At 39.6% G+C, this 20612-nt stretch overlaps 1 protein-coding gene across 1 annotated transcript in view; it reads right to left on the bottom strand.

Moving 5' to 3' along the window:
* Window positions 1-20612, bottom strand: part of COLEC12 (collectin subfamily member 12) — a 222971-nt gene that overhangs the window by 157708 nt on the left and 44651 nt on the right. The window contains exon 2 of the mRNA XM_077270325.1: window positions 7963-8013. Within this exon, the coding sequence (XP_077126440.1) occupies window positions 7963-8013 (51 nt within the window). The remainder of the gene's footprint in view (window positions 1-7962; window positions 8014-20612) is intronic.

Below are 20612 nucleotides of genomic sequence, written 5' to 3'. Positions count from 1 at the left end.
TCAGGCAGAGATTTTATGCAATCCTCAAAAGACGGACACTGCTGGATCATAGGTCAGACGGCGTCCACGGTGCCTCCATCTGCCTCATTATAGGGAATCTTTCGTTAGAGGTTCGTCTGAATCACGTATTTCAGGGATTTGCATGAAAACCCCAGTGTAAGCGCTCAACGCAGAGTGCAGGAAAAATGTGCGCCAAGCCTTACTGCGATCTTTGTAAGACAGAATGAAAAAATGAACAGTAGGTGAACAATTGGTTGCATTTATTTTGTACGCCGTTCCTCGTGCGGTATAAGTGATTAGGCAACTTTATTTTTCAGGTCGGTGCAATTACAGAGATACCAGATTTATATCGGGTTCTTATGTTTGACAGCTGTCACACACTAAAAAACTATTTTTACTGCAAACAATAGTTTTTGCATCACCATATTTTGAGAGCTATAACTTTTCCATATTTTGGCCCACAGAGTCATGTGACAGCTTGTTTTTTGCGGGACGAGTTGACGTTTCTATTGGTACCATTTTTGGGCGCATGACATTTTTTGATCGCTTTCTGATTTTTGGGAGGAAGAATGAACAAAAACCAGCAATTCAGGATTTTTTTGGGTGGGTTGTTACGCCATTCCGTGTGTGGTAAAATTGATAAGGCAGTTTTATTCTTTCGGTCAGTATGATTACAGCGATACCTCATTTATATATTTTTTTATGTTTTAGCGCTTTTACACAATAAAAACTATTTTATATTAAAAATAATAATTTTTGCATCACTTTATTCTGAGAGCTATAACTTTTTTATTTTTCCTCTAATGGAGCTGTATGGCAGCTTGTTTTTGTGTGGGACAAGATGACGTTTTCAGCGGTACCATGTTTATTTATATCCGTCTTTTTCATCACGTTTTATTCCACTTTTTGTTCGGCGGTATAATGATAAAGCGTTGTTTTTTGCCTTGATTTTATTTATTTTTTATGGTGTTCACTAAAGGGGTTAACTAGTGAGAAAGTTTTATAGGTTAGGTCATTGCAGACATGGTGTTACCAAAAATGTGTACTTTTATTGTTTATATATATATTTTTCATTCAAATTTTTATTTATATTTACAAATCTTTTGATTTTTTTTAATTCAAATTGTCTCTTCAGAGAGGAAGGGGACTAGAACCCTAGTGCCACCTATTGGAAGTAGCAATCCTAACAGTCAATGTTGACCCTTTATAGCATTACATATAAGACTGACCTGTGACATACCTATGATTGATTGAGTATCCCTGCCCCTCCTATGGTAGGATGTACATCTCATTACTGCACTATTGCTTGATATCAATCATTTGTCACTAGGGGTTGTGGTTCTTTGTCGTCCTGTTTATGTTTGTGTCAATATATGTTATTTTATGCGGTTTCCATTGAATAAAGTGTATTTATATTTTGCCATAAATACTTCCTTGTTTCTTTTTTCTTGTTTCTTATACCGCCATATTAATCTATGCGGCTGTCCACATGTGGGTGATTTTCTGTGGACTGGGTGCAAAAAGATAAATGGAAACATCTGATTTTGATTCAAATTATAAATCAAACTTGCCAATGATAGTCTATGGGTCTATAAAAAAAACTTTAAAAGCACATTGATGCACCGCTAATGCTGTCCATTTCTCAACTGGAGGAGAGAAGCTGGAGAACTCTCCATCAGGTTTTTTTTTTTACATATGAGAAAAACTGACAAATTTATTTTTTATCCTTCACATATATGAGAGAAAAAAAAGAACAACTGGATGAGGCCTCTGGCTGAAAAGCTTATTCATATACTGACCAATGCATTCAGTGGACCGATGCTTGGCCTATTCACATCGCTGCATGCACTAGTGTTATCCATTTTTCGGATCAGATTCGCCCATGTCATGTAGATGCTACCCTTAAGGCATAAGTTTTCTTTTATTAATTCATTGCAATTGTTACACACTGCTCAAAAAAATAAAGGGAACACTAAAATCCCACATCCTAGATATCACTGAATGAAATATTCCAGTTGTAAATCTTTATTCATTACATAGTGGAATGTGTTGAGAACAATAAAACCTAAAAATTATCAATGTAAATCAATGTAAATCACACCTAATATCCCACGGAGGTCTGGAGTTGAAATGATGCTCAAAATCAAAGTGGAAAATGAAGTTACAGGCTGATCCAACTTCTGTGGAAATGCCTCAAGACAAGGAAATGATGCTCACTAGTGTGTGTGGCCTCCACGTGCCTGTATAACCTCGCTACAATGCCTGGGCAGCTCCTGATGAGGCGGCAGATGGTCTCCTGAGGGATCTCCTCCCAGACCTGGACTAAAGCATCCGCCAACTCCTGGACAGTCTGTGGTGCAACCTGACATTGGTGGATGGTGCAAGACATGATATCCCAAATGTGTTTAATCGGATTCAGGTCTGGGGAACAGGCAGGCCAGTCCATAGCTTCAGTTCCTTCATCTTGCAGGAACTGCTGACACACTCCATTTACATGAGGTCTGGCATTGTCCTTCATTAGGAGAAACCCAGGGCCAACCGCACCAGCATATGGTCTCACAAGGGGTCTGAGGATCTCATCTCGGTACCTAATGGCAGTCAGGCTACCTCTGGCAAGCACATGGAAGGCTGTGCAGCCCTCCAAAGAAATGCCACCCACACCATTACTGACCCACTGCCAAACCGGTCATGATGAAGGATGTTGCAGGCAGCAGATCACTCTCTACGGTGTCTCCAGACTCTGTCACATCTGTCACATGTGCTCAGTGTGAACCTGCTTTCATCTGTGAAGAGCACAGGGCGCCAGTGGCGAATTTGCCAATCCTGGTGTTCTGTGGCAAATGCCAAGCATCCTGCATGGTGTTAGGCTGTGAGCACAACCCACATCTGTGGACGTCGGGCACTCAGACCATCCTCATGGAGTTGGTTTCTAACCGTTTGTTCAGACACAGGCCCATTTTTGGCCTGCTGGAGTTCATTTTGCAAGGCTCTGGCAGCGCTCTTCCTTTTCCTCCTTGCACAAAGGCTGAGGTAGCGGTCCTGCTGCTGGGTTGTTGCCCTCCTACGGCCCCCTCCACATCTCCTGGTGTACTGGCCTGTCTCCTGGTAGCACCTCCAGCCTCTGGACAGTATGCTGACAGACACAGCAAACCTTCTTGTCACAGCTCGCATTGATGTGCCATCCTGGATGAGCTGCACTACCTGAGCCACTTGTGTGGGTTGTAGAGTCCGTCTCATGCTACCACAAGTGTGAAAGCACAACCAACATTCAAAAGTGATCAAAACATCAGCCAGAAAGCATTGGTACTGAGATGTGGTCTGTGGTCCTCACCTGCAGAACCACTCCTATATTGAGTGTGTCTTGTTAATTGGCAATAATTTCCATCTGTTGTCTATTCCATTTGCACAACAGCATGTGAATTGATTGTCAAACAGTGTTGCTTCCTAAGTGGACAGTTTGATTCCACAGAACTTTGATTTACTTGGAGTTATATTCTGTTGTTTAAGTGCTCTCTTTATTTTTTTGAGCAGTGTATATGGTTGACATACTAATGGCTTTCGGATGCTAATACAAATTAAAACTCTTCTGCTTTTTTTTAAATTAAAAAATTGACAATTTACTCAAGCTGGTCTAAGTACAAGAACGAAAACTGCAGGTACTAGTTTTGAATTGCAGTTGCTTTTTCCTGCAGTTTTTGAAACCAAAACTATTTGTGGATAATAAAGGTAGAGAATGTATAAATGACAGATACTACTTCTCTCTTTTTTTTTTTTTTTTTTAAATAAAAGCTAAATATGAAAGAAGAACCTGACAAAAACCTGCATATGTGCACGCAGTGCTACATTAACTCTATTTACACAATCCACATTTATCATCACGGGAAGCACTTTGGTGTTTCAGGATCTACTTTCTGTATTAAGAAGAGCAGTCGACAGTGTCCCAGACATTTTCATCCTCTATTTCAGGAAATATGAAAAAAACCCAAAGCTGCCCCACCTGAAAGGTTGGGAAATTAGCCAAGTACAACATCAATACTAATTTTGTACCTAAAGGGCTGAAAATCTGGAGAATTTCAGCTAAGACCAGTGACAGAGTATAAATAATTTACATTTTTATGTGGCATTCTATTTCTCAAAGATGTTTTTAAATAAACTGTAGACTGAACAATAAACTCTTTTGCTGAACTCCGTAGAGGATATTTGGTCAGAGGAAATTATGCCAAAAAGTGACCAACAAATGTTTCCAGCTGCCTGTAATTCAGAAGTGAAAGCCAGATTAAATATACTCTCGCAGTATGTGAGATCAGCAGTTTGTGTGTTTGACTTACTCTCCCATAAGAAGACAAGACTTAAGCATCGCAGTTACAGAAAGCCGTGATCTTCCAGAGTATTACATATGGTACAAATTCCGGTAAATATTTAGCATTTCAGTTCCCCCGACACATAAATCATTATCAGTGTGTTTGGAAGAACCATGCACGTAGTATCAGGCAGACAGGTCGTGAAGCCACTAAAATAAGCATAGCATACGATCATCACAGGCCAGACATTGGTATATGAGTGCATCACAATGTAGACTCCTATGAACAATCCAAAAACAAATGGTATAGGGACTAGTCAAAATTGTTTTGTACATGTAATCCCCTTTAAAACTTAGCTTTTAATAATGCCAATAAAAAACCTAAACCCAAAACAAACCTTGGTTAAATAACCACATATATTAAAATACCACCAATTAGGTGACCTGTTGAAATGCTACAATAAATCAATTTTGAGTGACATACTGGTCTTTGTGTCTCGTGATCGGCAAGAGGGCACGCCCTCCTCCATTTGCTGATTATTGCGCAGTCTCCTTGTGGAGCGCAAGCCGTTATTATGCTGTGCGTTCCACATAGGTCTCAGGAGTGCGCATGAGCGAGGCTGAGGAGTAGGTGTGCGCCGGGACATATCTGTGTGGGGGCCGCTGTATCCGTGTGGGGGCGGGGCCTATTTAGGCGCACGAACTCTATGTGAGTTATTTAAACTCACATATTTCCACCGCCGACCTATGCTATTCATCTTTATGGCATCCGGCAGTATCGGTCACCACACTATCTCCTCCTGATGAACCGTACTAACGGGGAAATGCGTCGGGGCGATACCAGCACACGCTAAGTGATCTCTTGTCATTTTCTATCACAATACTCTGGTCTTTTATGTTGGTCCCTATTGGACTTGGATATGTTATCAGTATATGTCCATGATTATAGGGGGACAAATACGGCTATCTTTTGACTGAGTATTATCTTGTTATCTGTTTCACTAGTGGGCGATGTGCTGTATTATTATGATCAGAAGTGGGGATGCTTTTTGAGATTTGTTGGGTACTTTTACATATTGTGTGTACTCTTTTCACCACTGCTCTCTACTATTTTGTTTTCCCACCTACATTGAGAGGGACATCGTAGGGAAGATGGGGCAGCCTGCGTTGAGTGGGGGCGCCAATAAACCGTCTCTTAGGGTGCCAACCTCCACAGCAAGGCAGGTGTGAGCAGTAGGTTTTATTGTAGCATTTCAACAGGTCACCTAATTGGTGGTATTTTAATATATGTGGTTATTTAACCAAGGTTTGTTTTGGGTTTAGGTTTTTTATTGGCATTATTAAAAGCTAAGTTTTAAAGGGGATTACATGTACAAAACACCACAATGTAGACCAATGATATACCCATAATCGTAGGCTCATCTAATGAATAACAACAAAGAAAAAGTAAAGCAGCACAGTCCACAATAGAGATTTTAATCTGTACTCAGTCCTGGAGACCGTGGACCCGACAGTACCGGGAGGTGCTCGCGTGGAAAACAGGAGAAACCATGTGGCATATCAGAAAAGAAAACACGGCAACACTCACCAATCCTGTGGTCAAGGCTTGTCTTTATTGAAGCATAGTGTAGCACATCTTCATGGCACAGGGGAGTAAAACATGAGGTGAGGTGAGCAGTGATGGACCCGTAGAAGCGCTGTTCTTGGCATGAAACAGCCGTCGTCCCTCACTGCTCACCTCACCTCATGTTTTACCCCCCCGTGCCGTGAAGATGTGCTACACCATGCTTCAATAAAGACAAGCCTTGACCACAGGATTGGTGAGTGTTGCCGCGTTTTCTTTTCTGATATGCCTCATCTAATGAATAATGTGATATAACTACTTTATTTATCCAAAATGAAACTTTCATTTCCCCAAAAAATAACAAAAAAATAACTCCAACGTTCTGGCCACATGGAGAACTTCTTCTGTCTCATTTTCTGTCCTCTGCCTGTTGTCAAGTGTTATCTGTCTGTGGTTATAGAGATGCCGAGCCAGATTACAGGACATGAAAGGGTTATTTATCTGTATTCTCCTGCTACCTTTTATGTCAAACTGCATACAGGCCAAACAAAGAGGTGGACTTTCAGTTCAAAGCCGGCAAGCTATTGGACGGTGGCACACAAAACGCATGCTGACAAGTAATGGAAAGAGAATTCCAACACATATTGTGCTAACTGAATGCTAATGAAAAAGAACCTAATAAAATAAAAGGTAGTAGTGTTGCAAAGCATGAAAATCTGGACATTAGCTGCACATTTTAGACTAGTATGTACACCAAAAGTAATTTTTACTGGTTATGAGGAGTGAGTACTGCAAAAAAAAATTACTATGGATACATTGAAAAAATTATGTACATTTTAATCTTTTTTAGATGACTAACGAAAATTACACTTAAAGCTGTCTGTCAGAGGGGTATTCCTCTTAAAGATGACTAGTATGTATGGTACTTTATGGAATTGAATTTCTTTCACTGGAAATCTGGCCTTGATAAAGAGGTAATGATCTTCACATCAGCACACCAACAAGGATTAATCAAGAGGACTTATAATTAGATCCTTCTATGGATGATGATATAAGTACAGATGACAAATGTGTTATAAATTATATTTAGAATGCTATACATGTGTATATTCAAGTTTTCACGGTGAAGCCCAAGACCATTAACAATACTTATCCTAAATGGAATTTATCCTGCCTGGACAGAAAATCAAGTATAAGTAGGCTTTCGGAATAAAGAAGTCCTAGTAATTTATTTTAGGATTATGATAGTGTGCCAATAAGACACAGCCTGTAAACACCATTGTCAGTATCGTATACAATACGAATACAATACAAAATACTTTAACCAGTAGAAGATGTGTAAAAGCTCCGAGTCCTAACTATTCCCTTCATAGAGTTGTTTTCATATAGAACTTTGCATAAATTTTTACAGTGTTCATTTGCTTAGTAAATACAAAGTTATAAAACTTTCTAATTAGTTTTCTTTATACATGTTCTACCATTGTGTTTCCGCAGAGCGTCTGTAATTTCTTTATCTAGTTGAGGGATCTGAAGGATGAGCTCCTCCTCAGTTCTGATGACTCTCTCTGCAGTCCCCTTCCTTTTCTTAGTGTAATTTTTTTTTACATTTTAAAAAATTTAAAAAGAAAATATTTAAAAAGAGATAGCAGTAGGTGAGGGGGGAGGGGTGTTGTTCAGAGATCTCCAGTGTGGAAAAGGGAATCATTTCTACAGTCTCAGGGAGGGTAGAAAAAGCAGGCTATAGCCAAAGAGGAAAGCAGATGAAGAGGAAATAAGTACAGCATAGAAGCTGTGCTGATATCTGAGCTAAATGAAGACACCACCCACCACCCTGAATACACACAGCGCTCACATCCAGCCTATATTACTGGGAGACAAATTCCCCATCAGAGAAAAATATGGATGTAACATTTAACTAATGGTTAAACATATACAGCATGTATGTCTTTTCCAACACAATTCTACTTTTGTAGTGAAGATATGTTGACTTGACTCATGGGTTGCATAGATGGGTTTTCAGCTCGGTTTCATGTTTTTTCTTTGATTACAGGTAAAAATAATATGTGATGATCATTTTAAAGAAAATGCATGGACTTACCAAATCTTTTATATCCAAAGGACTGTACCTCATCCTCTTCTGCAAAATCGTCTGTAAAAAAACAGTGTTTTAAGATCATGAAGTAATATTCAGTAATGTCCATTTGTCAGCTGTCATGCAAAGGAAGGTAATACATTGCGCATTGGTGAAAGCAAATTTTCTTTATTTAGGAATTTATTTCCAGCCTTCAAGCATGAAAGTGACCTAACGGGTATTAATGGGGCTAATGACAGAGCAAGAATAGTGGTCAGGGGCAAGGGTGGGCTCATTTCACTCATTGATACAATCAGGCACATTGACCCTAATATTCATGTTTTCCAAGTGCAGTCTGTTTGTAGCATACATTAGCTTCAATATACAAAAGAGTTGAATTATAGTGGCGTTCCTAAATTAGCAGGATAGGTGATCATTTTCTTATTTGTGGAAGTCCAACTGAAAAGGATCATTGCAATGGAGTGGTGGCACTATACTCATCTTTCTCTGGTGGTCCCATAGACAAAGCATGGAGCAGTGAGTGACATGCATATGCGACCACTGCTCCTTTTTAAGGTGGCAGTGCAGATGCCATCTCTCAGGATCAGTGAGAGTCCCAGGAGTTAGACGCCCAGTGATCTGCAATTGGATAGGTAATAAGTGGCCCAGCTGAGAATAACCCATTAACCACTTAATGACCTATGATGCACATTTTCATCACAGGTGACTAGGAGATGTATGGAGTGAGTTTAGGTGCAGTGTTACATAACCGGCATCTGCCTGTAACGTCATCGGCCAAAGCAAGCTACGATTGCTGCTGTTAACCATTTAATTATCATTGCCAGTCAGTAAGAGTACCATTTAAATGGTGTGATTGCTAGTTCACTCACACAATGGCTCCCATTGGCCCACCTAGGGATGTGATCATGAGAAGACAATGGGTTACCAAGCTGGTCTTCATAGGAGAACTGTAATTATACTAAATACTGGTGTACACTAGTATTACTGTTTGTAGCATAAGCAAGCAAATGATCACATGTTTATATCTCTTAGGGGAACTAAAATATAAAGTAAAAGTGTTTTTAAAAAAATATTTAAACACGAAAATATATAAAAGTTTAAATCCCTCCCTTTTTCCCCATTCAAAAAGAAATAAAAACTATTTTACATCTCCAGGTCCGAAATAGACCGCTTTGTAAATTTCATCTTGACTACGTCCATTGGGACTCACAATCTAGATTCCTGATCAGTATGTCTCTTGGAAGACAGGGACGTAAAAAGGAAAGGGCAAAAGCTAAAAAAAATCACAAGTTACATAATTAATAACTTAATAATAAACATTGGTCCCCTTACGCTAGCTATATAAAAGTCAAATTCTCATTGACAATCATCTCTACTGGTATCTTTGTAAGTTCTAATTCTGTAGATGCCATCTGAAATATCTACATGAGCTGTCATTAGAAGTTACTCCGTTAAAGACACATTCAAGTTGATTCAATGATAAAGAATAAGAAGAAACCCCCTATTTCGCCATTCGTAATGATATCTCCGGCCATTCCTAGCTTTTCCTGGGATAGGCATTTGAGAGTACAATAATTCATGATAGCTTTGGATACTCAAATGAAAAGCCAAATACAAGAAGATAGAAGACATAGACAGCAGCTTTACTATAGGAATTCAACTGGAGCTATAGAATGCTAAAAATGTGAACCCAGGACATGAAAGAATAAGTTAGAGAACATCCAGGAAATTAGGTCGTAATTCAAATCCAATATATTTTAACCTGGCGCCCAGTGACAAAGGAAATTAATATAATAAATGGATATTTATGAACATGAACAAAACTCAGGAAATTTACATTGCTTCCATCTTTAAATCTCCTAAATGAAGAAGCTGGGAGGCAAATATGTATGCTCATGTGAAATGGCTCTGCAGTCTCCCACTGAGCATAATGAAGCTGCAGTATCCAGCACTGTCGACACTGAATGCTCCTACGAGTGCCACTGCCCAACAAACAGCTATTGCTAAGAATAAGCCATCAGCTTTATAGAACTGGAAAACCCTTTAAACTGTGTGATGTGGGCTAAATTTAAACTTTAAGTGTTACTTAGAGTGCAGAAAAAGGGAAAAAATTCAGCTCCGGAATAAAAGTATCAACATTTTAATTTCAGCATATTAAAATTGGAAAACTGCTTACAGACGATCAATCACACCATTTAGATGGAAACTGCCATCAGATTGCTGGACGCGTTTTGAGCACTTGCAGTGCTCTTAGACTTAGACTGGCAGTGCTCGAAACGCGTCCAGCAATCTGATGGCAGTTTCCATCTAAATTCAGGAGCTGGATTTTTTCCCTTTTTCTGCATACAAGTTACAACGTTGGACAGAGACGTTTTCCGTGCTCGGACTTTATTTGGACTATGAGAAATTCTTCTATAAGGGTGAGCTGAAATAATCTTTTTTTTGTTACTTAGTGTCCACTGAGAAGTGTGGAACATGGACTATGTAACCAAGGGGACACTTTTTGTGCATAACCCAAATATAGAGAGCGTGCAAGATGTAATTCACGTGTCAGCGGTGACCAGTTGGATTCTGGAAGCCAGTAGTGTCTTAGCAACTGCAAAAACTGTGATCCTGCTCAATCTCAACACCCATCAATCACATGAAGCACTGCTGGAAGTGCTTCCTATACTATGTTTATTGCACTTGGTCAGGAAGGCAGAATTAATAGTAAACCATCACTACCATCTCTATGCAGAGTGCGGCTGCATCTGACAGCCAGTTCCCCAATGCAGTAGCTGCATGATCTTGTGCTAGCAGCTTACTCTGCATTGACGTTTTAGAACGTCGGTGCAAAGTTCTGATTGCCTGGGCATTCAAAGTCTATGGGTAGTCTAAAATCAGTTAATAAAATTTGCTGCATTTTTGAACTCCACTTAGTAACTTGCCATTTTCTAGACTAGGTAAGTGTAAAAGGAGTCTAAAACAAATAATACATTTGGCACCATTATGTACTCCATTCTTCAGAGCAATTGTTGACAAAATCCTGGTGCATTTTTTTCATAAATCTCTTGATGTGTTTCTAATATCTTGTACCACAGAAACACTCTGCCGAATTTAACTAGATTCAACTATAGCAAAATATCACTTGTATCCAAATATATGCCTCACAAAACACTTATCTCTTGCCAGCGTTATGTAAAACTCCTTTCACTAGCTCCCAGATTTCTTCCAAATTAAACTTTGAAATTCATCTATATTCTTGGCTTTGCCGCGGCTATGAGATATTATTTCACTCCCACACACACAGCTATACTACTCCACATCAGCAGCGGTTAAGGTGTCAGGGAATTAGCTCGGATGCACAAGTTTTGCTTCATGTTTCAGGAATTGTTTATTTAATGAAATGTTTTATTTTATTCTCAGTCATCATTCCTGTCATTCATCGAACCCATGTTGTACTTTCAATATTTATGCATTGCTAATGCAAATGTTATGAAATATCCCATATTTCCATAGTTCTTTAGATTCAGAAAACAAAAATGATTGTTCAGCATGTAAATTCCAAATTCATTAATCCAGAGGTAAACAAGTAAAAACCCCAGTGAGCAACCTAACAATTTAACTTTATATTTGGATATTATATTATGTTTAAAATTATTTTTTCTAAATACATGGTACCTACAGTAAAACATGGTGGTGTCAGTGTCCTTACGTGGGTCTATATGAGTACTCCTGATGTTGGGGAGCTACATTTAATTCATGGTATCATAAATTCAAAGATGTACTGCTTTATATTGAAAGAGAAGATGCTACCGTCACTCTATGCCCTTGGTAGACATACACTTTTCCAGCTTGACAATGATCCAAATCACACATCTTTTGTATTTCTGAAAAAGAACAGGGTGAAAGTGATTCAATGGCCAAATATGTTTCTTGATTTGAATCCAATCAAACATTTATGGGGAATTCTGAAGAAACAAGTTCGGCAACACTTTCCATCCAGCATCCAGGATCTAAAGCAGGCCGATCTTGAAAAATGGAAAAAGATAGATGTCGCAATATGTTGTCAACATGCTCATTTCATGCCTAGAACACTTGGCTCTGTAGTAGTTTTTGATGTGGGGTGTACTCATTTTTGAATTAACTAATTTGCGTAAAACTGAAAGCTATATTAATCTGACTTTCCTAAAACATTTTTTAATCTATAATATGAAACTCAGCCTTCTCAAAATTTTGGAAATTCTTCTTGTATTCAGTGAGATATTGATTACAATATTTGTAAATATTAAAAAAGATTTAATTAAGATTTAAAAGATTTGATATTTTTTCTCCATCTTTTTTTCCTCATCCGAGAAAATCGGCTGACACTATGATCACACGCTGATCAAACTCTAATCAGAGTTTGATTAGAGTGTGATTAGCATAATTGGCCCGATTCTCTTGGTTGAGAGAATATACGCTGATGTGACCCTAGCCTTAAAGTAAGAGGATAGACAATATAGACATATCATGTTACTGCATAAACAGGAAACTACACTTACCCAGTTAACTTAATAAATATTATGTAATAGAATAATACATTTGATTTAAAGAGGCTGTCCGGTCTTCTGATAAACGTCTGCAGTCATTCTGTTGACTATAGACTTCTAATTCCTGACATGCACGCTTTCAGGTTTTACCAGTATTGTCAGTGAGAGCGAATGTTTACATGACCGCAAGCATGCGATTTGCAGACATGTGGTCTTATGCCAACTGGATGTGCTTGGCTTCTCTCAATTAACTTGCATTGAGAGAAGCCAGACAAGTCTAATGGGAATGTGGCCAGAAGTGTGTAATTCACATACTTGCAGTCACGTGATCATTCGCTCCCACTAATAATACCGGTGAATCCTGACAGCGTGCGCACTACATGCTGTCAGGACTCAGAAGTCTTCAGTAACATGGAGTGACTGTGCAAAAGTGGAAAATATGGCATATCACCGTCTCTGAAGACCCCTGTTGTTTTATCGTGTATAAATTGTATTTTATTGTGTGTTTTACCCTCATGAAGGCTGCAGTTTCTTGTTAGTCAAGGTTAACTGTAGGGCCGGCCGATAGTTGGGGAGGAGTAGATAGACACTAGTGGTTAGTTCCTGAATTTTTATGAAAGTCTAGAGAGAGATAGAGAGAAGAAAGGGCACCTTCAGAAAGTACTGTTCATCACTGTGTGTTTGTGAAGAAACAGATCTGCAAGGAAGCACGTCAATGCAAGCAATTCAACTGTGGCAGCAGTTTTCCTCATAGCAGGCAAATTGGGGTACATATGCAAGAGAAGTTTAAAGCAAGCCTCAATGTTAGCCAGACCTGGAGATCATCAGAGAAAGAATACTAGATCAGCCAGGCTAGGGCATGTCCTTAAGGTGGTAGCTCGAAAGAGACCATTCACAAGAATGCAGTTAAGGAGCAGTGACTATAGCATAACACATTGACTTGTGTGGCTCTGTACCGGGAAGATGGAGGCCCCCAATGTAATCTGTTATGCATATGTAATGTCCTTCATAAGTAATATGCTGCCGTCTGAAACCATTATGGCGCAAACATCTGTCATGTAATGGAGAAGAAAAAGCCAAGGATTGTCCTTGCTATTCCTTGTATATACAGTTAGGGCTAGCGGAACGCACCAAATAATTAGATAGATAGAATAAGGTGCGTTCGCAGCCCGGGGTCCACCGTGCAGAGATGGAATCTGCTGCTGAATAATGACGAACTATATGGCGGTACAAAATGGATTCACACATGGGTTAACTTCACCCTGGAGTCACAGAACTCTATCCCAAGACTCTGGATTGGAGTTCATCTAGACCTCTTGCGCTCGACACCGCAACTGGGGTTTCAGAGTGAACTAAATATTAATTATTTAGACGCACGAGACAGCGTGCGGTGCCACTCTGGCAAACGCCACTAACCACCCAGACTTGGGTAAGGAAAGCGCTGTGAAAGCGCACGGCGCCGCACTGGTGGTCACAGCAATTTGACACTGTTTTGTGTGTTATGTGCTGATAGCTAAGTCGGGCGGTAGATAGCAATCATCCACCTTAGGCGAGCAGTCATACACAAGGGAGGGGATAATTAATGAACGACTTTCACACGTCAACACACACACGTTTACAAGTGTACACTAGCGCATGGCCGAGCAGCCATGCAAACCTTTTATAGCGGCAGTGCTACAAGACCTTCCAGATGGTCCAATAGGAGCCGCAACAGGACCTGAGCATGTGACCCTCGACCTCCAATGGGAGGTCGTCCCGTGGGCATGCTCAGTATGGGAAAAGCAGGACTTAGTCCCAGAAAGATCTGCTCGCTGCTGATCAGTTCTGGCTACAAAGGCAGAGCCTGGAAGGACAGTAGTAACCAGTCACCCAGTATCAGCCTGAGCTAGACGCTGGGACCGACGTCTCCGCTAAGCAGACTCCACTGCGGCTGGAGAAGAATGAGAGAATGCAGCGGAGATGGTTTGAGATTCCCCCTGTGCAGAGGCGGGAACTCGACACCTAACGTATAATGTATGTTCTAAACTCAGTGAATAAGATTTTATTTTTGAAAATCATCTTGTAGGTGTCCGTAACCAAAAAGCAACTATGTAATGTGTTTAGCGACGTGGAAATAGATTTTGGTCTAGTTCCCCCCTCACAGCTGCAGACTTTTATAAGACCAGACAACCCCTTTAAATTCATTGCATTCTTGCCATTGAAATCAATTACATATCTTTCTTAGTCAAAGCCCTCAAGAAAAAGATCAGTGGAAAGTATGGTTTAATTTTTTGTCAGCAAATACCAAAATATGTTACAACTTTGATATTTAAGTCCTAAGAGGACTCAAACGAAAACAAAAAACATGTGGCCAAGCCTGTTAAATAGAAAATAATATGCTAGTGTTTCCAAGTTGATGGATATTAGTGAACATAGCAATAAAGGAACACTGTCTGTGTTACAGTATTAGGTTGAGATATATGAGATTTTGTGTGGCGATTCGACTAGCGAGTGACCTGGGACCAGGGGCACCTTACCTGGCCCTAAAAATAGGGGGCGCGCCAGCTCGACCTGTTCCCCGGGATACTTCAAATGGCCAAGATGCCGGGGCCTCCGCCCTTGCCCTATCTCCTAGCTTGGCCCTTCGTCTGTCCCCTTCCCCTAAGCAGGGAAGAGGGTGCACTACTGTGCACCGCAGTACACCAGCCCGACAGACAGTGTATCAAAGACAAAGGTAAACTTAAGACCACCACATCAAAACCCTGTCATGGGCAGCCCAATCTCCAGACCTGAACCCCATTGAAAACCTCTGGAATGTAATCAAGAGGATGATGGATAGTCAAAAGCCATCAAAGAAAGAAAATCTGCTTAAATTTTTGCGCCAGAAGCAGTGTGAAAGACTGGTGGAAAGCATGCCAAGACGCATGAAAGCTGTGATTAAAAATCATGGTTATTTCCCAAAATATTGATTTCTGAACTCTTTCTGAGTTAAAACATTAATATTGTTGTTTCTAAACGATTATGAATTTGTTTTCTTTGCATTATTTGAGGTAAAAAAATAAATTTTATATTTTTTTTCTGAAAAGGAGAAATGGTCAAAATTTTTAAAAAAACTGCTTCCAGCACTGTTTTTTAAAAAGTTTTGACCATTTCTCGTTTTCAGAAAAAAAGTACAAAACTTATTGCTTGGAAATTCGGAGACATGTTGTCAGAAGTTTATAAAATAAAAGAACAATTTACATTTTACTCAAAAATAGACCCATAAAGAGAAAAATCAGACAAATTTAACATTTTGCAGTGGTCTCTTAATTTTTGCCAGAGGTTTATAACAGAGGTATTCACCAGGGTGTGTAGGGAGGGGAAGAAAACAAAGCAAGGAAGGATAAGGAATTACCAAGTGTACAAACCAGACAACAGTCACTAAAAAACTCCTCCAGCACTCCTTCACAAAACCAACTTCTCCTACCCTTATGTCTTGCAGCAATTGCTAAATCAGACAAGGACTTGGTAATCGAGCCCAGATTTTATAAGGAAAATGAATAGCTAACCGAGCACAGCTGAATGCTGGAATTTTCACCATGGCCGATTAACACCTGTTCTGCTGGTAGAATATACACGTGTAATACACTAGAGAAGTGCTTCTTCTCAGAGGCGGAGTAAGAGCCACCAGATGCTGCAGTCCTCCGGCTCTGCTCCGTTGTGGTAATCCCACGACATTTTGCATGTCAAACTTGACATTACTCTTCTTTTGTGTGTGAGTACAATGTGGAGTTTAATTACCCTAATTACAATACACAATAGTACATTGAATATGCACAGTGTTTGGCAAGGTGTGCACAACAAACTAAAGCTGGCTGTACACAGTGAGACTTTTTTTGCCAAATCTCACATAGATTTACAGGTCCTGAAAAAGAAAACCTGAAGAGATGAACTGGAATATAAGTTGTTCATGCAACATGTGAGCACATGTTCACACTGGCCACTAAAAAGACAAAAACACAATAAGCAAATACCCTACTAGTGGACATGCAGCAATGGGGAACCACATGAATGTAATCTCAAGCTCAAAGAAAAGGCAGGCCACACCTTTATATGCAATGAGTGCATGTCCACTAGGCGGGTTTCAGTCCTCCTCTGACCTTATCCACACAAACATCACTTGACAAATGGTAAGGTTTCAAAATTAGAGGTTGGGACCATGCCAAATAGGGTCACTGTGAAGTGATGGGATGGCTTTTACATTTTTTTTTATCAAAATTATATTAACTAGCCACAGTATGTTATTTTCATGCACTATTGCTGTTTATTTACTGCAGGGAATTTGCTTATTATGCTTTTATCTTGGGTTTTTGTCTGTTTAGTGGCCACTGTGAACATGAGCTTACATTCTGCATGCACACCAACTTACATTACAGTTCATCTCTCTAGGTTTTCTATATCAGTCATTTTGCATTCAGTGCCTATAAAGGTGTGGCCTGCCTTTTTTTTAGCTGGATATTATATTCATGTGGTTCCACATAGCTGCATGTCCATTAGCCGGGTCTCAGTCCTTCTCTGTCTTTATCCACACACGTCACTTGACAAATGGTTAGGTTTTAATATTAGAGTTTAGGACCATCCTGAATAGGGTCACCATGACGTGGTGGGATGGCTTTTACAGTTTTTTAATCAAAATTATGTTAACTAAGCAACCTATATTATTTTCTTGCACTATTGCTGTTTATTAATTTACTGCAGGGTATTTGCCTATTATGTTTTTATCTTGAGTTTAGGTCCTGAAAAAGGCAAGAATTGGCAAATGGTATTTTTGTTGCAGATTTCTGCATTATTTCCTTTCTACTGGGTGCTCCACTGTCTAGTTTTTTAACTGAACGGGCCAAAAGGCAGCAGTCGTGAGTTGGGTGGAAGATAAACCAGACAGCATACATTAACAGCTACAATGGGACTGTATTCGTCATTAGGGTACTGTTGTTTAGGTTTGGTGAACCAGCTCTGATTTCAACAACTGCTTTAGCCGCTCCTAGGAGAACTGGCTATATCTCAACCCTGGACAATGACATGGAGCATTGTGCCATCCATTATAAACAGGAGCCAAAGATATGAACATTGCCTTACTCATCTTTGTATGTGAGCATGTAAAATGGTGAAGCTGGTGTAAAATGTGGCAAACTATAATAACTTGCACTTACTCCTACTTGTGTATACTCATTTTATGCATTATGACCTCATTGCAATTACTGAGACCTCAGACACAAAGCTTTATTACAGACTAGAGATGAGCAAATCGATTCGTGGAGGATCAAGTTTTAGTTGAATTTCCTGAAGTTTCTGGTTCCACTCGAATCAAACAATTTACCATTTGGATTTGTGATCACAAAGAATAAATTACTCTGCTACCATTTTAGTGAACACTGTGCATTATAAAGTTGCAGCACATGATGATATCAAGATTTTATGACCTTACAACGCGCAGTGACGACCGAGGTCTGGTGACGGCCTTTAATGAAGAAACGGCAGATGAGGCATGGAACTTCTAAAAGACCTTCGAGGACTGGATCAGTGCTAACGAGCAACAGGAGGACTGGATAGGTGAGTGATATGGTAAGTATTGGATTTTTTTTCATCTTAAAGCTATTATGCTCTGGGTCTGGAGTGACCCCAGAGTATAATAAGGAACATCCAGTTTACTATGAATAACTTCATAGGAAATCAAATTTCCACAAAATCCACATAAACAAATTAGAATTTTAAACAATCCACTCATTAGTATTACAGACCTATATTGTACATATCCGTAATGTATGGTACATAGCCTACTATAGTTCCATACTGTACATAAATAACTAGAAAATGATGTGGCATATTCCATCACTTTCTGTTTCTGAACGATTTTTGCTTCTGAAAAAGAATACAGTACATCAGGGAGGCACTATAGTTTGTAACATAGATCTTTATGGACTCCATGTACCACAATATAGAGTCTGCTGCCTGGACTAACAAATAGTTATCATTCTTGTTGGTCCTCCGAAGCCTTCAGTGTCTTCCTTGACCCACAGATACCACAATAGGAAATAACACACAAAGTCGTAATTCTGCTATGTGAGTTAGTAGGTTCATTTACAAGTTGGCATCACTGAATATTCCTACTTATATTTCAACACTAGATGGTAGCCGATTCTAATGCATCCGGTATTCTAGAATGCACAGCCACGTAGTATATAACACAGCCCACGTAGTATATAGCATAGCCACGTAGTATATTGCACAGCTACGTAGTATATAACACAGCCCACACAGTATATAACACAGCCACATAGTATATTGCACAGCCGACGTAGAATGTAGCACAGCCCACGTAGTATATAACACAGCCCACGTAGTATATAACACAGGCACGTAGTATATTGCACAGGCACGTAGTATATAGAACAGCCCACACAGTATATAACACAGCCCACATAGTATATAGCAATGTGGGCACCATATCCCTGTTAAAAAAACAATTAAAATAAAAAATAGTTATATCCTCACCTTCCGTCGGCCCCCGGATCCAGCCGAGGCCTTTACCGATGCTCCTCGCGATGCTCCATTCCCAGTAATGCCTAGCGGCAATAACCCGTGATCATGTAGCGGTCTCGCGAGACCGCCACGTGATCTCGGGGCACTGCAGCAATGCATTCTTGTGACCGGAGCTCGAGGAGCGGGAAAAGCTGAGGCGGACTTCGGAAGGTGAGAATATAATGTTTTTTTTTTAATTATTATTTTAAACATTCTATGTTTTTACTATTGATGCAGCATAGGCAGCATCAATAGTAAAAAGTGAAACGGTGTTTAATCCCGCCCCAATATCGCTGATTGGTCGTGGCCGGCCGCGACAAATCAGCGACCCAGGATTTCCGTTACAGACAGACGGAAGTTAGAAACAGACGGAAGTACCCCTTAGGCAACTATATATATAGATATTAATCTGATTACTAATTTAGAAACCAGTTCCAGCAGAAAAGTCACAGGACTCATGCAAAACATTACAATTGTAGCAAATAAGAATTTAATTTGCAATTAATTAAACCAATATTTTTACATTTGAGATTTGTCTTTATTTTCATAAATTACCAAAATAACAATAATGACTTATGCATGTATTATTTTGGGGAAATATTCATGTAGTACAATAATATAAAATACATCAGGAGATAGGGCGAATGAGTTGATCAGAGGAAGGTTTTTAGGTTCACACTTGAAATTGAGCCCATCTAATTCCAGAATGAATAGGTTGAATTATTGTTTACTCACTAAAATAAACTGGTTTAGCCAAAGGGAAGTTGTTAAAAAAAGTCGAAAATCTTTACCAATATAATTCATAAACCTCAGGCTGTAAAAACAACACATTATAGTCCATTTCACTTAGTCCTAAAACTGACAAGTAGTTTGTAGAGCAAAAGGTTTCACATTGCAGGCAGAGATTGTGCAATCTCTCAGATTTAATTCCGCCAGAATGAAAAGCTCAACACATCATTTACGTCTAGTAAGAAAAACAAATTCCCAGTCTGTCCTCAGAATGAGCTGTGCCGCTGGCCTTCCTCTGCTTACATGTGTGATACTACAGTGAGCAGGACATTTGTGAAATTACGAAAGAAAGCCGCAACATGATTCTCAACTTTTCACCTCAGCAGTACCTCTGTAAAAATGGTTCAGCTATACATGCCCTCTTTGCCAAAAGTGACTCAAGCTTATAATTTGCTAGTTAACAAAATATTGCATGTGTTTAGTCACCTGGGTTTCACTAGTGGTGAGGTCTGGGCTTGGGAGGGTTCCTTGTAGTCAAGGCTCTACTGAGATTACTCACATTCCTCTCTGACACATGTATGAGCATATCACTGACGAAAGCTTGATCCAGTTAAAGAAGCACTCTAATCAAAATTTTTATCCTCTTAGTATATTGCAATAATCATATTGTATAGCATTGTGGACTTAACAATTGCTCATTTTGCACTTCTACCAAACTAGTTCTTCTGTTTTCCATTAGGTCTATGACATCACTGTCACCCTAGTGGATCATGGAACCGCTGCGCCACAGGCCGGGCTTAACCTGGAGGAGCATGACTAAGTGGCTACCTGGTTTTCACAAGAGCCCCTGATGGTGGAGTTAGGCTTGAGCTGCAGGTA

This window comes from Ranitomeya variabilis, chromosome 6 (genome assembly GCF_051348905.1).
Source record: "Ranitomeya variabilis isolate aRanVar5 chromosome 6, aRanVar5.hap1, whole genome shotgun sequence".
Taxonomy (NCBI): domain Eukaryota; kingdom Metazoa; phylum Chordata; class Amphibia; order Anura; family Dendrobatidae; genus Ranitomeya; species Ranitomeya variabilis.
Note: the sequence above shows the minus strand (reverse complement) of the source record. Positions and strands in the feature narration are given on the sequence as shown.